At 38.0% G+C, this 23,204-nt stretch overlaps 1 protein-coding gene across 1 annotated transcript; it reads left to right on the forward strand.

Moving 5' to 3' along the window:
- Nucleotides 1–653: 653 nt before the first annotated feature.
- Nucleotides 654–19,935, forward strand: Cylc1 (cylicin 1). Its single transcript, XM_059250138.1, has 5 exons — nt 654–742; nt 6,132–6,172; nt 7,673–7,788; nt 16,382–18,043; nt 19,781–19,935. The coding sequence occupies exons 1-5, from the start codon at nt 726–728 to the stop codon at nt 19,811–19,813; spliced, it is 1,869 nt and encodes a 622-aa protein (XP_059106121.1). The 5' UTR covers nt 654–725; the 3' UTR covers nt 19,814–19,935.
- The last annotated feature ends 3,269 nt before the right edge of the window (nt 19,936–23,204 follow it).

The following is a 23,204-nucleotide window of genomic DNA, read 5'->3' on the forward strand; positions in this document are numbered from 1 at the left end:
GTTCATAAAATATATTGTATATTCCTAAGAAATAAGATAATATGTAAAAAGACAGTTTTCCTATGCATATCATTATACTACCCTAAGAGGTTTTGTTTCTACAATAAAAAAATCAAATTTACAATTGTCCTACTAAGTAGCAGCTGATAATTTTGTACAACTTTGTGAAAAGCAACATTTGTTTTCAGATTGCAGAGGTGTATTATTACTATCAACTTTATAGACATTTTACTTTTTTGGAATTCAAAATACACAAAAATAAATAAAATTTCATCTTTTTGGAAAAATATCAATGTAATCATATGAAACATTTTCAAAGGGCAGAGATTGAATTTGAAATAATTATAGTTGATTATAGCTGCTCTTTCTAAGAGAAATATATTCTTCTATTTTCTTTCCATCTTTAGCACTCACATATATATCCATGTATGGGCACACATGTCCACTCAAAATTAATGTTGATTAACTTGCCATAAAATAATTAGTTATGTATTCAACAAGCAAGTAAAATGAATAATTGACTGGGTCTCTTACTTAATTGTTTTAAAAATATGTGAACACATCCATACTTTTAAAATAATATTTACATGTATGTAGACAGTGTAAAATATGTGTGTTTTCCCTTTAAATTTTTGTAGCTCAGAGACTCTTTGTGATGTCATCACTCAACATTACCAGTTTGACCACATGAATGCTGAGGTCCTGGCAGAAGACAGGCAAAGAAAATGTCTCTTTCAAAACTGTAAGCCCTTTTCAGTACTTCTTGGTATTTTTAATGATTAACATGTTCAATGAACTTACATAGTTCTGTGTAAAGACAATTAATTAGTCCCTGTGCATTTTTATAGGTTAAATTTTGAATTTTAGCCGGGCAGTGGGTGGTGCACACCTTTAATCCCAGCACATGGGAGGCAGAGCCAGGTGGATCTCTGTGAGTTCGAAGCCAGCCTGGGCTACAGAGCGAGATCCAGGACAGACACCAAAGCTAAATGGAGAAACCCTGTCTCAAATGTCTCCCCCCCCAAAAAAAATTGAATTTTAAACAAAGACACAAATTTCCCATTCTGCCTTGAGTACTTTCCCTTTAAATACATCCAGTTCAGCTTCTTTTAAAAATGTGTCAATGGCTATGTCTTTTTGAGTCATTTTTTCAGAACCACATCTTGTTTTTGGCAGAATGGAAATAATTAATGTGTGCGTGTGGTTTACTTAAGATTTAAACCTAGATATAAGGTAAGATTGTTGTATTTAACAACCAGTAAGATTAATTTTATGGGTAAGAAAAAAATTGTCATTCTATTGTTCCAATAAAGAGGATAAAAAGACTTCTATTATGTCTGATAGAACTATTATATAGTCATTTTTCTTTCTAAAAGATCTATACTCATCTGAAATTGACAACAGTGTTTTAAATATTTTTACTGGGTATATCTTTGAGTGGTGGTTTATTTTAATCATTCATCTTGTCTTAAAGTCTAATGAAAATAATTTTAAAATTAAGGTAAACTGTCTTGACTTGGAGCTACCAACTAGTGTCTATATACATTCATTTAAATCAATTATTTTAATATACAAAAGTGGAAATAAGGTATAGTAGCCATTAGAGTAGGTTTACACCTAAGTCCATGTTGTTGAGACCATGTGTAACCTCTATCTCCGCCACTATGACCACTTTGTTCATGGGCCCATTGGCCAATGACAGGGATGGCTGGGTGCCACATTCATATATGATGACAACAGTAGAAGTCATAAAGTGAGCCTAGCTGTTTGACAAAGATCCAGCAGAGCTGAGCTGCATGATGGCCACTGAGCCACCTTTGGTTTTCATCTCCACCTGCTTCATACTTGGGGCACTTTTAATATTTGTACAATTTGGGGATATTGGATTGATAGAAATTTTCTTATGAATCAGTCATGCCTTCTTCTAGGAATGCTGCTTCTAAGCTTCCCCAGGACAGTCGTGAGCATACTATTTCCCCCAATTTAGGGAGATATCCTTATCTACTTGAAGGTCTTCCTTATGCCTTGGAGGTTGTGACACACATAAAGAAGCTAGAGGTCTGTTTATGACACTATGAGACATTCTTGAAACATCTGTCCCCGTACTTGCATAGAAATAATATATTCAAAACAAAGTAAACTCAAAAAGGTCAGCAAGATTTGGTGGGCTAGAGGAGTTGGCCACAGATCAGATTGCAAGCCTCTTCCCACTATCTACTCAGGCAATTAAATAGCATATACAGCAACAAAGTTAGACTATCTGAAGTTACCTCTGCCCTACACAGAGACTTAAATTGTTGGGAAAAGAATGATATAAAAAGATGATATAAGAATGAGATGTCAGGACCTCCCTCTCTTAGAAAAGTTAGCACATGTAGAGCCACTATGGTGACATATGACAAAAGAACAATAGAATGCCAGGATTAGACATATAAAATTCTATAAAAAATATAAAATATAAGCACAGCATTATGCCAGTATTTGAATAATAACTGCAACAGCTTTGGCCTGAGGATTTTTTGGGGGCACTCTGACCACTAAGAGTTAATAATACACTGCTTGGGATATGGCAATATACCCAGGCTGGCTTGGAAATTTTGTTTTGTTCTAGTGTCCTTGAAACAACCAGAGCTACTAGCTTGAGAACATGCTTTCATATGCCTCTAGATTCTTAAAAATTGGTTTACAGGGTTTATAACTAAAAAATGATAACTATTTATTAATGATGTCAAAACTTGAGGGAAAATGATTAGAAATGATAACTCTGTCCTGTCATGGTTTATCAATGATGACTAAAAGATGAGCAAAAGGAAATGAAAAACATGTACAAAAACAAAAATATGATCTATGTTTTGGAACATCATGAATGTATCCCTGTTTACTGAATTCTGTATAAATAAAGAAGCACTCTGGCTGCTAGTCAGTCAGACTACAAGATTCTCCCAACCACCATGGCCTGGCTCACTCCCCTCCCCCACCCCCAGCAGCCAACTCCCTACCTCCTCTGCAGGGACCTACTCATCTCAGGGATGGCTCCCGGCAGCTGGGGAAAGAAACTGATTTCCATAGAATGTGTTATCATATCTACTTTAATATTCAACTCCTTGCTGAAGTTACCTTTTGATGTACATTTACATACGAAGGGCACAAGTATCTTTATATCCTTTGCCCATTCTAAGAGATCTATCCACATACTTCTCCAAATGTCTTTCTCACCAATGTTCCAATAATATTCTTTCCAATTCCCTGACCATCCAGCCAAACCATTGGCTATAGCCCATGATTCAGTGAACAATCTCACATCTGGCCATTTCTCATCCCCAGTAAAATGTACAACCATGTGTAGTACCCACTGTGAAGATTTTCCTTCACAGGTATCTTTCAGAATCGTCCCAGAAAGGGGTTGTAATGCTGCAGCTCTTCATTTCAGGGTGGTGCCTGCATTACATAAAGAACCATCAGTCTCCTCTTGCTCAGTCAACTGATTACAGGGCATACCTCATGACCTTAGACCCTATAGGTGCATGACTGAGAGCATTGAAACAGGAGTAGAAACCATAGGCATTTGGGTAGCTTCATTTAACTTATTGTGCCTTCAGGACCTGCTTGAGCCCAATCACATACAAACACACACACACACACACACACACACACATACATACATACATAAGTGTATATATATAGGTATACAAACACGCACACATACACACACATATATACATATGTATGTATATATATATATGTATACAAACACACATACATACATATGTGTATATATATATAGGTATACAAACACACACACACACACACACACACACACATATATATATATATATATATATATATATTTCAAAACTTCCATTTGATAATGATTGCTGCTGTTTATGTCCTACTTTATAGCTTGGTGGGTCAGATAATACCCAGATCACGATAGGTAGCTCTAGTTTAATGGTAATTTGGTAGCCCGTTGTTTCAATTAAGGCCCAATAGCAGGCCAAGAGCTGTCTCTCAAAGAGGAAATAGCTATCTGCAGATGATGGTAAAGACTTAATCAAAAATCCCAAATCTCCTCTGTGATTAACGTATAGGAGCCTGCCAAGGCTCCAAGCAGCATCCTTATCTTCCATTGACACCTCAAGTACACTTGGGTCTACTGGATCATATAGTATATACTCATAAGTGGATATTTATCTGTAAAATAGACAATATCCATGCTACAATTCATAGACCCAGAGAGGCTATGTAACAAGGATGGCTCAAGGGGGGAACATTAGGATCTCCCTGTGAAAAGGAAATAGAATAGATTTCATGGGTGGACTGTGGACAGGTGGGGATGAGAATATGAGGGATCAGGCCAGGGGTGGTGGAGGGGGAGATTTCTGAAAGAGACAACTGGAAAAGGGGGAATTGGGGGGTAGAAAGCTGGTAGAAGGGAAATTCCAAAGAATCTGCAAGGATGACCCCAGCTAAGGCTCCTAGCAATAGCAGATACATAGCCAGAACTGACCATTTCCTCTGTCCAGGCAAGACTTCCAGTGGAGGGTATTGGGACACCAACCCAGCTACATAACCTTCAACCTACAGTCTGTACTGCCTATTGGGTATTCTGGGGTAAGGGTGGAATAGAGATTGTTGGAGTGTCCAATCAGTGACTGGTTTAGCCTGAGACCCATACCACAAGGGTGAGCCCACCAATGATACTGCCTGGAGCACTAGGACACAGATGCTGGATGGCCCAGAGACCTAGGATAGAACCAAACATGACTGGAGAAAAAAAAATGTCAATGTAATGATGCCTGATGATATTCTGCTATACTCGTAGATTGGTGCCTAGCCAAATTGTCATCAGAGAGGCTTCATCCATCAACTGATAGAAACAGATGTAGAGACCCACAGACAAACATTAGGTGGAGCTCAGAGAATTCTATTGAAGATGAGGAGAAAGGATTGTGGGAGCCAGAGGAGTCAAGGACATCACAAGAAAACCCACAGAAACAACTAAGCTGAGCTCATAGGAGCTTGCAGAGACTAAACCAATAACCAGGGAGCCTGCATGGAACTGACCTAGGCCCTCTGCATATTATGATACAGTTGTGTAGCTTGGTCTTCTTGTGAGACTCCTAACAGAGGGAACGGGGACTATGTGACATTTTTGCTGGCTTTTGGGACCCTATTCCTCCTACTGGGTTGCCTTGTCCACCCTTATTATAAGGGGAGGTTCTTAGTTTTACTGCAACTTGCTATGCCATGCTTTGTTGACACCCATAGGAGGCCTGCCCTTTTCTGAAGAGAAAGGAGGAATGGATGGGGGGTCAGGGGGGAGGTGGGGGAGGGACTGAGAGCTTAGGAGGGAAAGGAAATTGTGATCAGGATGCAAAAAAGTAATAAATTAATAAATAACAAATTAAAAGATAGTAGCTATTCAATGATAAATATGTAATGGGCCTTTTCTGGGTATTTTTTTTCTGGCCTTTTTAAGGAAGTATGTAGATGTAACCAACCGTCTTATTAAATAAGAAACACAGAACCAATGCAAAGAAGAAAGCCAAGAGGTCAGAGCTAAGAGCAAAAACCTTACCCTTCCTCCTGCGATGGTCCTACCTTTCCAAAAAAGAGCTACTTCCTGTGTTAAAGTCTTTATATAGACTTTCTGTTCTGCCTTCTCATTGGTTGTAAACCCAACCACATGACTGCCTCGTCACTGCCTGTCTGTACAGACCTCCAGGTCTTCTATGGTTGGTATTGAGATTAAAGGCGTGTATATCCAATGCTGGCTGTATCCCTGAACACACAGAGACTTACCTAGCTCTGCCTACCAAGTGCTGGGATTACAAGCATACACCACCACTGCCCGGCTTTCCTATGGCTTGCTAATAGCTCTGACCCCCAGGCAACTTTATTTATTAACATGCAAATAACATTTTAATATAAATAAAATAGATGGATTCAAATGTAAAGATATCTCATTATTTTGGTTTGTTTTTATTTTATATTGAAGAATTTGATGATAAGAAAAATGCATTAAACATATCCAAGTGTTAGTTTTGAAGGACAATGCATGATGATGATGATGATGATGATGATTACTCATAGTACAAATTCAGTTAAAATGTTTTCTTTATCTTTTACAGGCAGGAGAAAAACACCACAACATATGATGATTACATTTCAAGTAAGAATTTGTTCTTTGAAATTTATTTTTGTTTTTATTCCTAAACACTGTAGCAACAAATGGCCAGTACTCCCTAGTAAATGTGGTAAGATTAAAAACTGTCCTGAATTTATTGCAATTTTTACACATGCTTGTACACACACACACACACACACACACACACACACGCACGCGCGCGCATATGCATGTGCTAAATATTTCTGACTTAATGCATATATTTATTAGTTGACTTCAAATAAGAGATTTATTTAGTTTGTTCTTCCTTCCCATACTTACTCTCATAAACTGCCCCATGTTCTCAAAGTTTACAATTAGAAAACTTAAAGTGAAAAAGGCAAGTAAAGTTATAGATGAGAGAAGTTAACAAATAATCCATTTGGTGAGAAGCTGCAAGCTTACAGAGCTCTCCTACATATATTAAACTAAAATGTGCATACATACAGTGCCATTTTTTTCTATTAGTTCCATCTCTACCTTCAGTATACATACAAAGAACATTGTAACACTTCAGTTAAAGGATTGCCTCTGGATCAAATCTTAATTCAGCTCTTTACTAGCTTTGTGATTTGGAATAAGGAATTTAACATATGGCCGTGTGTTTACACATTTGTGTAATATGCAATGGCATTATTTAATTCAAAAAGAATTTTCAAGGATTGGGTTAACAACTCTGATGGTCTTAGAACATAACCTGACATATAAAAATCATTAACTATTAACAGTATCAGCTATACTAAAATTATTACTATGACTAGCTTCACATATAGCAGCTCTTCAAATATATATAAAAAGCAATCACATCTCTCATTAGCCTCCTCTCTAGGAACATTTTCCTGAATTTTGTTCCCAATTCTTCTTCTGTCATAGTTTCCAGACAGTTTGATATTCCTGATTTTTCTGAATAAACTCAAATTTTATATATATATATATATATATATATATATATATATATATATATATATATATATATATGTCTTTATAGATTATAGAATAGACAAGACTATTTGCATGTCTGAATCTAATTCTTGTGGTTGGAGGTGCCATTAAATTCAGAGGGATAAACCTTCTGAGACATCTCTGAAAATTAACACTTTCACTGGTTACTTTATGCTCAGTGATATGCTATTTATTATAGAAATTGTGGGAGAATTAATCATATTATCTCTCACCTAATCAAAATGACATTAAGAAATTAAGACAGAGGAGACAATTTGAAAGTAAACATTTGTAATTTGTCTATATTTAATTCCTATTGTTTTGTAACAGTAGTTTAATATCATTACTTAGGCAACAATCTGTGAAAAACGATTTTACATAAAAACAAAAATTGTTATGGTGAACGTAAGCCAATGCTAAATGGGAAAATGGTTTTATGTTCCCTAATGCTCTTCAGGTAAACTGCAAATTTACAACTTACTTTGACTTAAATGTAGTTTGCTTAACAATATTTTTCAAAGCAAGAGTCTGGCTATTAACTCGATTTTTTTTTTCTAATCTCAGCCAGTCAAAGTAGGGAACAATGGAATCAAGAACATTTTATTTTGATGTTTCCTAAAACACCTCTGCCAGATATAAAGAAGAGATCAGGATCTTCAGAAATACAAATTGCAGTTCCTGTAAGTATAGAAAAAAATCATTTTAAAACTAAATATATACTGGTAACAGCATATATAAATATAAACAAGACATACATAATTTGAATTATACTATTCAGAAGCAGAATTTTAAATTTATAAATCTATAGAACAAATGGCTCCGCCATGTTTTAAAAATAAACTTTTTCTTTCATTTTTTTTTCTTTCTGAGACAGAGTTTCTCCATGTAGCTTTGTGCCTTTCCTGGAACTCACTCTGTAGCCCAGGCTGGCCTCAAACTCACATAGATCTGCCTACCTCTGCTTCCCGAGTGCTGGGATTAAAGGCATGAGCCAACACAGCCTGGCTGTTTTTTTTTTCTTTCATTTTTGAGATTACAATTACTTCGTATCCATATTATGAAGATAAGAATCTCTATAGGTACTCATCTTTCATAAAGATTCCAGTGCTTTGGTATTAACTTTTGAAACAGTATTCTTGTTGTGTTATATTTATGTACTATTTACATTTTAATCTTGTATTATAATAACTGTTATTTAAAAAATTATTTAATATTATTTGTTTTATTATTATTAGTGTCTCTCTGTGTGTATATAATATGCACTTGTGTGAATGCAGGCATGAAGGTACATATGTTTAGAGTACAGCTTTCAGAAGTTGCTTCTCTTCTAATATGGAATCCAATTCAGGTCATCCTGCTTGTATAGTAAATACCATTGTATGCTGAGTTATCTTACCAGTCCTACCAATTTGGTTTTGTTGTTGTTGTTGTTGTTTTATTTTTTTTATTTTTTATTTTTTTTTATTTTTATTTTGCAATACAATTCAGTTCTACATATCAGGCACGGATTCCCTTGTTCTCCCCCCTCCGGCCCCCCTCACCTTCCCCCCAGCTCACCCCCCATTCCCACCTCCTCCAGGGCAAAGCCTTCCCCACAGACTGAGATCAACCTGGTAGACTCAGTCCAGCTAGGTCCAGTCCCCTCCTCCCAGGCCGAGCCAAGCGATCCTGCATAGGCCCCAGGTTTCAAACAGCCAACTCATGCACTGAGCACAGGACCCGGTGCCACTGCCTGGATGCCTCCCAAACAGATCAAACCAATCAACTGTCTCACCCATTCAGAGGGCCTGATCCAGTTGGTGACCCCTCAGCCATTGGTTCATAGTTTATGTGTTTCCATTCGTTTGGCTATTTGTCCCTGTGCTTTATCCAACCTTGGTCTCAACAATTCTCGCTCATATAAACCCACCTCATTCTCGCTAATTGGACTCCCAGAGCTCCACCCGGGGCCTAGCCATGGATCTCTGCATCCAGATCCCTAAGTAGTTGGATGACGTTTCTAGCATGACAATTAGGGTGTTTGGCCATCCCATCACCAGAGTAGGTCAGTTTGGGCTGTCTCTCGACCATTGCCAGCAGTCTGTTGTGGGGGTATCTTTGTGGATTTCTGTGGGCCTCTCTAGCACTTTGCTTCTTCCTATTCTCATGTGGTCTTCATTTACCATGGTCTCCTATTCCTTGTTCTCCCTCTCTATTGTTGATCCAGCTGGGATCTCCCGCTCCCCCAAGCTCTCTTTCCCTCGACCCTCGCCCTTCACTACCCCCACTCATATCCAGGCTGTTCATGTAGATCTCATTCCATTTCTCCGTCATTGGGCGATCCCCGTGTCTTTCTTGGGGTCCTGTTTTCCAGGTAGCCTCCCTGGTGATGTGAGTAGCAGTTCAGTCATCCTTGTTCCACATCTAGTATCCTCCTATGAATGAGTACATACCATGTTTGTCTTTCTGAGTCTGAGTTACCTCACTCAGGATGATTTTTTCTGGATCCATCCATTTGCCTGCAAACCTCATGATGTCATTGTTTTTCTCTGCTGAGTAGTATTCCATTGTGTATATGTACCACATTTTTTTTATCCATTCTTCAGTTGAAGGGCATCTAGGTTGTTTCCATGTTCTGGCTATTACAAACAATGCTGATATGAACATAGCTGAACAAGTGCTCTTGTGGTGTGGTTGAGCATTCCTTGGGTATATGCCCAAGAGTGGTATAACTGGATCTTGGGGGAGATGGATTCCCAATTTTCTTAGAAAGCGCCATGTTGATTTCCAAAGTGGTTGTACAAGCTTGCATTCCCACCAGCAGTGGAGGAGAGTTCCCCTAGCTCCACATCCTCTCCAGCATAAGGTGTCTTCAGTGTTTTTGATCTTAGCCATTCTGACAGGCTTAAGGTGGTATCTCAGAGTTGTTTTGATTTGCATTTCCCTGATGATTAGGGATGTTGAGCAATTCCTTAAATGTCTTTCAGCCATTTGAGTTTCCTCTGTTGAGAATTCTCTGTTTAGTTCTATAGCTCATTTCTTAATTGGACTGTTGGGCATTTTGATGTCTAATTTCTTGAGTTCCTTATATATTCTGGATATCAGTCCTCTGTCAGATGTGGGGTTGGTGAAGATCTTTTCCCATTCTGTAGGCTGTCGCTTTGCCTTGTTGACCGTATCCTTTGCTCTACAAAAGCTTCTCAGTTTCAAGAGGTCCCATTGATTGATTGTTTCTCTCAGTGTCTGTGCTACTGGTATTCTATTTAGGAAGTGATCTCCTTCCAATGCGTTCAAGACTACTTCCTACTTTCTCTTCTAGCAGGTTCAGAGTAGCTGGATTTATGTTGAGGTCCTTGATCCACTTGGACTTAAGTTTTGTGCACGGTGATAGATATGGATCTATTTGCAGCCTTCTACATGTTGATATCCAGTTATGCCAGCGCCATTTGTTGAAGATGCTTTCTTTTTTCCATTGTGCACTTTTGGCTTCTTTGTCAAAAATTATTTGTTCATAGGTGTGCGGATTAATATCAGGGTCTTCAATTCAATTCCATTAGTCCACATGTTGGTTTTTATGCCAGTACCAAGCTGTTTTTATTACTGTAGCTCTATAGTACAGCTTGAAGTCAGGGATCGTGATGCCTCCAGAGGTTGTTTTATTGTACAGGATTCTTTTGGCTATCCTGGGTTTTTTGTTTTTCCATATGAAGTTGAGTATTATTCTTTCCAGGTCCTTGAAGAATTGTGTTGGTATTTTGATGGGGATTGCATTGAATCTGTAGATTGCTTTTGGTAAGATTGCCATTTTTACTATGTTAGTCCTGCCTATCCATGAGCATGGGAGATCTTTCCATTTTCTGACATCTTCTTCAATTTCTTTTTTCAGGGACTTAAAGTTCTTGTCATATAGGTCCTTCACTTGCTTGGTTAGTGTTACCCCAAGGTATTTTATGTCATTTGTGGCTATAGTAAAGGGTGATGTATCTCTGATTTCCTTCTCTGCTTCTTTGTCTATTGTATATAGGAGGGCTACTGATTTTTTTGAGTTGATCTTGTATCCTGCTATGTTGCTGAAGGTGTTTATAAGCTGTATCAGTTCCTTGGTGGAATCTTTGGGGTTGCTCAAGTATACTATCATGTCATCTGCAAATAGGTAAAGCTTGACTTCTTCCTTTCCAATTTGTATCCCCTTAATCTCCTTATGTTGTCTTATTGCTCTGGCTAGAACTTCAAGTACTATATTGAATAAGTATGGGGAGAGCGGACAGCCTTGCCTCACTCCTGATTTTAGTGGAATTGCTTTGAGTTTCTCTCCATTTAATTTGATGTTGGCTGTTGGCTTGCTGTAAATTGCCTTTATTATGTTTAGGTATGTTCCCTGTATTCCTGATCGCTCCAAGACCTTTATCATGAAGGGGTGTTGGATTTTGTCAAATGCCTTTTCTGCATCTAGTGAGATGATCATGTGGTTTTTTTCTTTGAGTTTGTTTTTATGGTGTATTACATTGACGGAGTTTCATTTGTTGAACCACCCTTGCATCCCTGGAATGAAGCCTACTTGATCATGGTAGATAATTGTTTTGATGTGTTCTTGGAGTCTGTTTGCCAGTATTTTAATGAGTATTTTTACATCAGTGTTCATGAGGGAGATCGGTCTGTAGTTCTCTTTCTTGGTTGTATCCTTGTTTGGTTTAGGAATCAGGGTAATTGTAGCCTCATAGAAGGACTTTGGTAATGTTCCTTCTGTTTCTATTGTGTGGAACAATTTAGAGAGTATTGGTATTAACTCTTCTTTGAAGATCTGGTAGAATTCTGTGCTGAAACCATCTGGTCTTGGGCTTTTCTTTGGTTGGGAGACGTTTAATGACTGTTTCTATTTTGTTAGGGGTTATTGGACTATTTAAATAGTTTATCTGGTCTTGATTTAACTTAGGTATGTAGTACCTATCCAGAAAATTATCCATTTCTTTTAGGTTTTCCAGTTTTGTGGAATAGAGGTTTTTGAAGTATGACCTGATGATTCTCTGGATTTCCTCAATGTCTGTTGTTATGTCCCCCTTTTCATTTCTGATTTTGTTGATTTGGATGCACTCTCTCTGTCTTTTGGTTAGTTTGGATAAGGGCTTGTCTATCTTGTTGATTTTCTCAAAGAACCAACTCTTTGTTTCATTAATTCTTTGTATTGTTCTCTTTGTTTCTATTTTATTGATTTCGGCTCTCACTTTGATAATTTCCTGGTGTCTGTTTTTTCCTGGGAGACTTTGCTTCTTCTTGTTCTAGAGCTTTCAGGTGTGCTGTTAAGTCACTAGTGTGAGATTTCTTCAACTTCTTTATGTGGGCATTTAGTGCTATGAATTTCCCTCTTAGTACTGCTTTCATAGTGTCCCATAGGTTTGGATATGTGGTGTCTTCATTTTCGTTGATCTCTAGGAAGTCTTTAATTTCTTTCTTTATTTCTTCCTTAACCCATTGGTGATTCAGTTGGGTATTATTCAGTTTCCATGAGATCGTAGGTTTTCTGTAGTTTTTGTTGTTGTTGAAATCCAACTTTAGACCATGGTGGTCTGATAGAACACAGGAGGTTATTCCAATTGTTTTGTATCTGTTTAAATTTGTTTTGTGGCCAAGTATATGGTCGATTTTAGAGAAGGTTCCATGAGGTGCTGAGAAGAAGGTATATTCTTTTTTGTTAGGATGGAATGTTCTGTATATATCGATTAAGTCCATTTGAGTCATGACATCAGTTAAGTCCTTTATTTCTTTGTTAAGTTTCGTTTTGGGAGATCTGTCCAGTGGTGAAAGTGGGGTGTTGAGGTCTCCCACTATTAATGTGTGCGGTTTTATATGTGATTTAATCTTTAGTAATGTTTCTTTTATATATGTGGGTGCCCTTGTGTTTGGGGCATAAATGTTCAGAATTGAGACTTCATCTTGGTGGATCTTTCCTGTGATGAGTATGGAATGCCCTTCTTGATCTCTTTTGATTGATTTTAGTTTGAAGTCTATTTTGCTGGATATCAGGATGGCTACACCTGCTTGTTTCTTAAGACCGTTTGATTGGAAAGTCTTTTCCCAGTCTTTTAGTTTTTTCCCAGTCTTTTAGTTTTAGGTAGTGTCTATCTTTGAATTTGAGATGTGTTTCTTGTATGCAGCAGAAAGATGGGTCCTGCTTTCATATCCATTCTGTAAGCATATGTCTTTTTATAGGTGAATTAAGTCCATTGATATTGAGGGATATTAATGACCAGTGATTGTTCATTCCTGTTATTTTTTGGTGGTGATGTGTGTGTACTTCTCTTCATTGGGGTTTACTTCTGTGGCTTTATCTATTGCCTGTGTTTTCGAGGGTGTGTCTCACTTCCTTAGGTTGGAATTTTCCTTCTAGTGCTTTCTGTAGGGCTGGGTTTGTGCTTAAGTATTGCTTAAATCTGGCTTTGTCATGGAATGTCTTGTTCACTCCATCTATGATGATTGAAAGTTTTGCTGGGTATATTAGTCTAGGCTGGCATCCATTGTCTCTTAGTGTCTGCATTACATCTGTCCAGGTCCTTCTGGCTTTCAAAGTCTCCATTGAGAAATCGGGTGTTATTCTGATGGGTTTGCCTTTATATGTCACTTGGCCTTTTTCCTTTGCTGCTCTTAATATTCTTTCTTTATTTTGTACATTTAGTTGTTTAATTATTATGTGGCAAGGGAACTTTTTTGGGGGGTCTAGTCTGTTTGGTGTTCTATAGGCTCCTTATATCTTCATAGGCATTTCCTTCTTTAAGTTGGGAAAGTTTTCTTCTATGATCTTGTTGAATATATTTTCTGTGCCCTTGAGTTGGTATTCTTCTTCTTCTACCCCTGTTATTCGTAGGTTTGGTCTTTTCACGGTGTCCCAAATTTCTTGGACATTTTGGTTCATGATTTTGTTGACTTTAGTGTTTTCTTTGACTAATGAATCTATTTCTTCTACTCTATCTTCAACGCCAGAGATCCTCTCTTCCATCTCTTGCATTCTGTTGATTATACTTGCATCTGAAGTTCCCAATCGTTTTCTCAGATTTTCTATTTCCAGCATTCCCTCTGTTTGTGTCTTCTTCATTTTTCCTATTTCCCTTTTCAGGTCTTGGACTGTTTCCTTCATTTGTTTCATTGATTTTTCTTGATTTTCTTTCAGTACTTTATTGTTTTCTTCCAGGACTTTATTGATTTCTTCTAATTTGTTTGCCCTTTCCTCTGGTTGTTTACAGCGTTCTTCCCATTTTTTTTGTCTTTTTCTCTACACAAGCCTCTAGCTTCTTCATGATATCATTCATAAGGCTGTTTTCTTCTGCTTCTTCCAATTTCTGATGTTCAGGTCTAGGTGTTGGAGGAGGGCTAGGTCCTGGTGATGCTGTATTGCTATTCATTTTGTTGTATGTGTTTCTGCCTTGATGTCTGCCCATGTCCTTGTGGTTAGTTCTTGGTCTTATCCGCACACTTGGTTCAGACAGAGCTGACAGATTCAGGAAGTCTCTCTCTCTTGTCTAGATGGGAGTTCTCTTGTCCAAATTGGACGTCCAGGGCAGAATGGGAGCTATTGTCCAGAAGGGAAGTCTGGGGCAGGATGGGAGCTCTTCTCTCTCTCTCTCTCTCTCTCTCTCTCTCTCTCTCTCTCTCTGTGTGTGTGTGTGTGTGTGTGTGTCTGTGTGTCTGTGTGTCTGTGTGTGTGCTCCAGAAGGGAAGTCCAGGGCAGGATGGGAGCTGGGGGCTGGCCTCTAAGTCTCAGGAAGAGGCTGGGGGCTCGGGCGGATGGGCGTGGGGGCAGGGAGTGGAGATTGCAGGGTCTGCCAGGGGTCTTGGAGAAGGGGATCCTTCCTGGTGGGGCTAGAAGGGAACCTGCCCAGTGGCCAGAACCTGGGGCCAAGTTGGGCAGGCCTTCCCCGGAGTGGCTGGTGCCCAGGGATGGGTCCGGGCCCAGCTAGGGCACTCACCTGTGCTCCAGAAGGGAAGTCCAGGGCAGGATGGGAGCTGGGGGCCAACCTCTAAGTCTCAGGCACCAATTTGTTTTTAACTGAAACATAAAATTGTAAAAGCAATAATTCCATCATTTCTCCCTTTCCTTTCCTCTCTCCAAAACTTCCCATATACCCCTCCTTTCTCTTTTCAAATTCATGTAAATGTTGTTACACACACACACACACACACACACACACACACAGACACACACACACACACTTAGACATTCCTAATGTGTACATGGTTCTGTCTATATACCAGAGTTAGTAGGTTAAGAAAATTGGAAAGCCCAAGTCCACAAGTGGTGGTTCAAATAGATCTAAAATTTAAATCTTGAAATGGAATCTAGTTGTAAAGAGTGGAATGTAGCTAGAGTTTTCTCTCTGGGTCCTGCCAAACCCCGGCAGTCTGACAGCCCACTTATAAAATAAACACACAGACGCTTATATTGCTTACAAACTATATGGCCATAGCAGGCTTTTTGTTAACTGTTCTTATATTTTAAATTAACCCATTTCTATTAATCTATAAGTTGCCACATGGCTTGTGGCTTACTGGTATCTTAACATGTTGCTTCTTCTCACGGTGGCTGGTAGTGTCTCTCCCTCTCTTTTTGTTCCCTCATTCTCTTCTCTGTTAGTCTTGCCTATACTTCCTGTCTGGCTACTGGTCAATCAGTGTTTTATTTATACAGAGCAATCTCCACAGCAGTGGAACATCCCTGTTTTCTTAAAACTGGAATTCATGATACTTGATAGTGGGAGATTCAAGTTTTCTGTTGCTTCTTTAAAGTGGGAGTTATCATAAATTGGAGCTTTCATTAGCAAAATGAAAATGTAGTATCCATGGATAATCCATTGTGATATAAAAGGATTTTAAAGTCTCTCCCAAAGAACAGTTAGAACCAATGCATTTATTCTATGGCTGTGCATCATTTGTATAGTAACATAATCTTCAGGCTTCCCAACATAGTCATCATTTAATCTCATATGACCATTTGATTGTTGGACCTTCTACTGAATACTTGAAACAACATGAAAACTAAAGGCTGACAAGATAGCCTGATGATCTGAGTTTGAACCCTAGACACAATTGGTGAAAGGAGAGAACTTGTCACCTCAAAGTTGTCCTCTGAAGTCCACACTTACACCATAGTGTACACACACACACACACATATACACACACACAATTTTGAAATAAAAAATCTATTTTTGATAGATGATTGATGAAAAGATAAACATTTTATGCTGCAAATGAAACAAATGTAAGTCATTCACAAATGCTTATCATTTTTTCCCCAATCTTTTCAGAGGCAAGAGAAAAGGAAAATGGAGAAAGGTCAGAAACCAGCTAATATACAGTTAAACCAATTTTTCCAAGAACTTTTCCTAAGACCACCCTTTTCCCTAGCTTTCATTACACAGGCTCCACTCAAATATCTTTATAATCCTCAAAACCGTTATATAACAGCAGAAACTAGAAAGCCCAAAGATGATATAACAACTTTGAAGGAAAAAATAAGCTTAGATGCAATAAATCTGGAATCCAATAAAATGATGACTGATGGTAATCCTGAAATAAGCAACACAGAACAATTTCTGTCCAAATCATCCCACAAAATTGAACCATTTAAGTCAAATGCCACATCAGAAACAAACCTAGAATCCAATAATTCCAAGATGACCAAGGCAATGGATTCAAGCAATGATAATGGAGATGTAATTAATTCCAAGGAGGCCAATAATGAAGCTAAATTTTGGAAGGACAATTCAAATACAAACTCCAAGAAGAGCACTGAAAATTTTTCTGATGACACAGTAGCGTGCATAAGCAGCTCAAATATTGACTTAAAGTTTCTAAATGAGTTCAGGGCTGAGTCCACAGATTTTGATGAATGGTCAACAAATTGCTCACAGAACAATGCAAAGAAGCCTGCAAAGAAGCCTGCAAAGAAGGGAAAGGACTCTGAACCTGATTCTGGAGACTCAAAAGATATAAAAAAAGAAGGAAAGAAAAAAGAGAAGAAAGAACCCATGAAGAAGAAGGATAAGAAGGATGCAGAGTCTACTGATGCTGAATCTGGTGATTCCAAGGGTGCAAAGAAAGAATTAAAAAAAGATAAAAAAGAAAAAAAGGAAGCCAAGAAAAAGAAGGATACAGAGTCTACTGATGCTGAATCTGGTGACTCTAAGGATTCAAAGAAAAATAAGAAAGGAAAGAGTGAGGACAAAAAAAATGCAGAATCTACTGATGCTGAATCTGTAGACTCAAAGGATGCGAAGAAGGAAAAGAGACCTCCAAAGAAAGATGACAAAAAGGATGCATTCTATACCAATTCTGAATCAGATGCAGAGTTGAAGAAGGTGAAGAAAGATAAGAAGGAAATTAAAGGGAACAGGAAGAAGGCTATTAAGGATACAGGGTCTACTGATGCTGATTCTGAATCTGAAGGTGATCCAACAGCAAAGAAAGGTGAAAGGAAAGATAAGAAAATTACAAAGAAAGGAGAAAAGAAGGATGCAAAGAAGAACGTACAATCTAGTGCAAGTGAATCTGAAATAAAGAAGGAAAAGAAAGAGACTAAGAAAGATTTGATGAAGGGCACAGGTGGTTATACTGACTCAGCATCTGATGCATCTCCCAAGGCAGGCATAAGGAAAGTTGTAAGGCCCTCAGATACTGAATCCGAAGGGTCATCAGGGTTTAAGGTTATAAAGACCACTGATGATTCAGATGCCACATCCACAGACTCCAAGAAGGGAGTGTCAGAACCAAGAAGAGGATTCAGAGCATCAATCAAAAAGACTACATTCAGAGAAAGAGGGAAAGGCAGCGCAGGGGGTAGAATCCCTTCATCAAGAGAAAGACTACCATTTCCTCCTTGTGAGCCTGTTCGAGAATCACCTAAGCCCAAATGTGTCTGTCAGTGCAAGATGCCTCCTCCACCTCCAAAACCAAGATATGCTCCTTTGGTAAGTTTACTACTATTTAAAACTTTAGGACAAGTTGGATTTTGAAGTGAAAGTTTAAAAGTCCGAATATATAATCTAGGCAATAGTTCTCTTTTAATGTGATTTTAACAGTATTCAATATTTAGCAGTATTCAAACTTGGAACTTAGAGGCAAGGAATATGAAAAGTCTATTGAAACAGCTTACCCAAGTTGCCAAACAAATGCTTAAATTTCGATAGAAAAACGTTTATTTTGACTAGAGTAGAGGGAAGTAGTTTGTGACTTAAACATTTTACTTACTTATAGTCATTTTACAGAAATGGTTAACTATACAACACTTTTAAAAAATAAAACTAAACCTGATTAAAACTCCAAGGGAACATTTAAATGAAGCATAAAGACATTTTCTGGGAACTTGCTCAATGCAGTAAGTCTCTATTAAACAAAATGCACACTACAGGTAAGAAGAATACCAAGATTCAGGAATAGGCAAACGTACTATTCTACACAAGTGGATTCTTACAACAGAAAACACAAATTAACTTTCCAGAAGTGACAGAATCTCCTCTGGTTTCTAAACATTTTTCAGATTAGCTCTCTCTTTGGGGGGATAAATATCCTCTTGATTTATAATTTTTACTTTTCTCATTTAAGAGATCGCTCCTTCCATTCCCCTATTCCAAATAGTTTGGGGTATCTTGGAGGGGTAAGAGGACATGAATATACAAATCACTTTGGAAGACACTCCTGATCTATATTGTATCATCTCTTTCTAGACCTCACTAATCTTCTGTTGAAGTGTTATGCAGTTACATAATCTTGGGACTTGCATCACAAGTCTGTTTCCTCTGCTTTTACCTTGTTCCGTGTCTGTTCTTACCTTGGTAAGAGCCCAGGCACTGTCATACTAAATGCAAGGCAATTCAAGTTACTATTAGGTATTGAATTTGTCCTTTTCATTTTCACCCATTATTTACCTCCTTCATCTTCCCTGTAATCATCTTAACTTTTATCTAAGCCCAAGTTAGCATATGTAGGAAGAGTCATAAGTGAGATAATACTATTTAAGAAATTTCTAAAAATGTAAAAATGTTGCTAGAAAGAAAATCAAACTATACACATTATGAAGATTGAAATACTGCCTATTATAGAAAACTCTGGAATTAAATTCATAAAATTGTGGTTTATCAAATATGAAATACTATGTGAGAACATATACATACCTATATATGTGCATGTATATGTATATTTACATACATAGATATGATGCCTATAAAGTAAAGAGAAACAAAATACTATGACATTGAAACTAGCAGAAAAACTTGTATACTTTTACAAAGACTGCATAGCAATATACGCATGAAAATATCTGTATTAGTGTTATACAATATGAAGTTACTGTTATTTTATATTTTTATATAATATTTTCAAATTTGAAGGTAGACTAATAATGTGACTTTTAGAGAGCTTTAGTTACTCTACAAAGAATAGTAACTAGACTAATATTTGGTACTTCTTGCCCCTGAGTGCCATTAGGTGCACTCTAGGGGTTGATGTGTACACTTCTGGATTACATCTTCAAAGTTTTCAAATTCTAGATCTCGGTTGGAGTCCAGGGAAGGACAGCATTTAGAAACAATCCAGGTTCTCCTCAATCTACAATACTGTGTGTTTAATTATAATCTTTAACATATCAGGCACTCTCTATAATTAATAATACTTCCTTTTTATTTTCATCTTTCAACATTATCCTTCAGCCTGGAGTGGAGTGGATTCATAAGCTGCTCTGAAGAACAGGTTAGCCCTGGGTTTCGCAGACTGGCCTTATGGAAGCAAACAACTCATCAAACGTGCCTCTCTGCTTCATTGGAACTGTAGTAAATAAAATGCCAGCAGCATCCAAAAATCAAAAGCAGTTTGTGAGTGATTTAGTAAGTGTGAGGTGTGTGTGTATGTGTGTGTTCATTCATGTATGTGTGTGTTTGTGTGTGTGTTCATGTGTGTGTGTGTTTTATATAATTTGAAAGATGATTTATAGAGATATGTTCTCTGTTTTTCAAATGCTTGAACTACTCAGACAAAAATGATGTAACAGTTTACTTCGGACACTGGAGCTTCATTCTGGAGCAAATTCTGAGTTTGTATGAAAATGTAGCAATCTGATGGAAGATCTTGCCACATTTTGTTAATTCCTATTTTATTTATCATATGGGAAAAAAAACAGACAATAGAATTTGTCAGCTCCTTCTTCATTATTAAAGAGAAGGAAGCGCTGAAGATCCCGATGTCTTCTCAATGAAACTACAATAACTGGAAGGCCTCCCACTAGGTCACAATCTTAATCTTTTCACTAAATTTTCACAGTGCCAAGCTACAGATTAACCTTTAATGTGTGTGTGTTTTTAGGGACACTGAATATCCAAACTAAAGTTTGGTCCCCAAAATCTCATGTACAAAATATAAGACACTTTCAGTTAATTTCTATAAATGCCCATAGTCTTATTCCAGTATTGCTCAAAAGTCCAAGTATAAAGTCTCCTCTGAGACTCAAGACAAACTCTTAGCTGGGACACCCTGAAAGAAGTAAAAGACAAAATCCAATACTTCCAAGATAAAATGACACAGGGTAAAAGTTCTAATTCCAAAGCTGAACATAAGAAAAGAGCAAAAATACTCATAGATCATTGCCTACCCCAATTGTCATCAGAGAGGCCCCATTCAGCAACTGAAGGAAATAGATACAGAGACCCACAGCCACACATTAGGCAGACCTTGAGAAATCCTGTGAAAGAGGGGGAGGGAAAATTATAGGAGCCAAAGGGGCCAAGGACACCATAAGAATACCCACAGAATTCTGGGTTCATAGGGGCTCACAGATACTGAACTGCCAGCCAGAAAGCTTGCATGGGACTGACCTAGGCACTGTGCATATATAAATCAGTTGTATTGTTCTTCTTGTGAGGCTCCTAACAGTGGGAGCAGGGGCTGTATCTGACTCTGTTACTTGCTTTTGGGACTCTTTCCTCCTATTGTGTTGCCTCACCCAGCTTTAATAGGAGAAGAGGTGCCTAGTCTTACTGCAGCTTGATATTCTATGGCTGGCTGCTATACATGGGAGACCTGCCCTTTTCTGAATAGAAAGAAGGAGGAATGGTTGTTGGGGTGGGGTTAGAGGAAGGGACTGGGAGGACAGGAGGGAGGGAGGGGAAAGTGTAGCTCATAATCTAAATGGTCTTATAATAAAAAGCCTGGAGCCTGATATTGGGGTAAAAGCTGAGAGATCAGAAAGACAAAGGAACAAGCCACTTCCATGTCTCACCTCACCAACTCCACGAATCCTCTGACTGAAATCCTCTGAGTCCTCAGCTGAAAAGAGCCTCTAGCTGAAAGGGACACTTCTGCAAAAAAAAAAAAAAAAAAGCCATTAGTTCCTGTCTCCTCATGTCTTATATACCTTTCTCTTCCCAGCCATCACTTCCTGGGATTAAAGGCATGTGTGCTTCCCAAATAATGGAATTAAAGGTGTGTACTGCCTGGCTCTGTTTCTGTCCTAGACTGAGTCAGTCTCATGTAGTCCATGGTGGCCTTGAACTCACAGAGATCCAGACAGTGCTCTGCCTCCCGAGTACTAGGATTAAAGGTATGTGCCACCACCACCTGGCTTCTATGTTTAATCTAGTGACTTGTTCTGTTCTCTGATCTTCAGGAAAATTTTATTAAGAGTACACAATATATCACCACAGGAAAGTGTGATAGGACTGGGAAAATAAATAATTAATTCATTAAAAAATTTTAAAGAAGAGAGAAAATAAAGTAATTTTAGATGAAAAGAAGGAGAAGATGAAGAGGAAGAAGAGGAGGAGGAGGAGGAGGAAGAAGAGGAAGAAGAAGAAGAAGAAGAAGAAGAAGAAGAAGAAGAAGAAGAAGAAGAAGAAGAAACTTCCACATAATGCCTGTCTGTTACATCTTGATCTACTCAAGACCCTGGAGGGAGGGAGAAAAAAGATTGGGATTGAAAATGTAGTGTCTTTATGTCTATTGTTTATATTAAAAGTGATAAGAATTTAAGAAAGAAAGAATGAATGAAAGAAAGAAAGACAGAGGGAGGGAGGAAAGAAGAAGAAAGAAAGAAAGAAAGAAGAAAGAAAGAAAGAAAAAGAAAAAGAAAGAAAGAAAGAAAGAAAGAAAGAAAGAAAGAAAGAAAGAAAGAAAGAAAGAAAAAAAGAAAGAAAGAAAGGAGGAAAGAGAAGGAAAGGAAGGAAGGAGGGAAGAAAGAGAGGGAGGAAGGGAGGGAGGGAGGAAGGAAGGAAGAAAGGAAGAGAAGTGATTAGATCAAAGCAATGTTTAAAGCTACCAGGAAAATCATTAAATCATAATGTTTCATGTCCAGCATACAGGAAATACTATAGCAGAAAGTAGGCTCCTGAGAATTTAGGTAGCCCTGACCCAGAGCCTTTACTAACTACCACCCACATAACCTCTGTCTTAAATGAGTTATTCTTAATGCCTGAAATTTTCCTCAGTAGGCATTCTGTATTCTTAGCATCTCCAGATTGCCTTCACTCATAGAACTTTAGACATCATGCTGTCAGAGGATATTTGCAGGGACCCTAATCCCATTGATGAAAACAGGAAGCAGAAACGTATCAAGTAGGGCAGGTACCCCAAAGCAGCAGTTCTAAGGATGCCCTTTCTGGAGGTCAGGAATACTAGAAGACATTTCTGGTTTCTGTTTTCTTGTTTGTCCGCCTAATCGAGTACCTCTGCCTAGAGTCTATATGTGAGGATGTGACTGAAACTGAGAGATGGTACCTGGATATCTTACAGTTGGATGAACTGAATTGTTGAATTCCTCCCCTTCTCCATGCCTCACTCCAGTTTCTCTATGGATTTTTTTCAAAGGTGTTCAGTGTTAGTTATCCCTCCACGTTACTCCTATTCTACCTCTGCCTTTCCATCCCCACCGTATATAACCCTCCTTGCCTAATTATTCCCCTTCCCTCTTTTATACCATCTGCATTTTATGTCCTTTCCATTAAAATCCCACACCATAATACCTCACTAGTTTCCTGACTTCTAAGAGTACTCCAATTTAAACATATATATGTATAATTTTAAAGATAGTTTCTTTCACTACATCTAACCACATGATATTTGTCTGAGTCTTGACTACCCCACTCA

The sequence above is a fragment of the Peromyscus eremicus genome, chromosome X (genome assembly GCF_949786415.1).
Source record: "Peromyscus eremicus chromosome X, PerEre_H2_v1, whole genome shotgun sequence".
Classification (NCBI taxonomy): Eukaryota; Metazoa; Chordata; class Mammalia; order Rodentia; family Cricetidae; genus Peromyscus; species Peromyscus eremicus.

Coding starts and splice junctions, on each gene's coding strand:
- Cylc1 (XM_059250138.1), top strand. Junction 6,173..7,672: donor ATATGATGATTACATTTCAA/GTAAGAATTTGT, acceptor TTCTAATCTCAG/CCAGTCAAAGTAGGGAACAA. Junction 7,789..16,381: donor AAATACAAATTGCAGTTCCT/GTAAGTATAGAA, acceptor CAATCTTTTCAG/AGGCAAGAGAAAAGGAAAAT.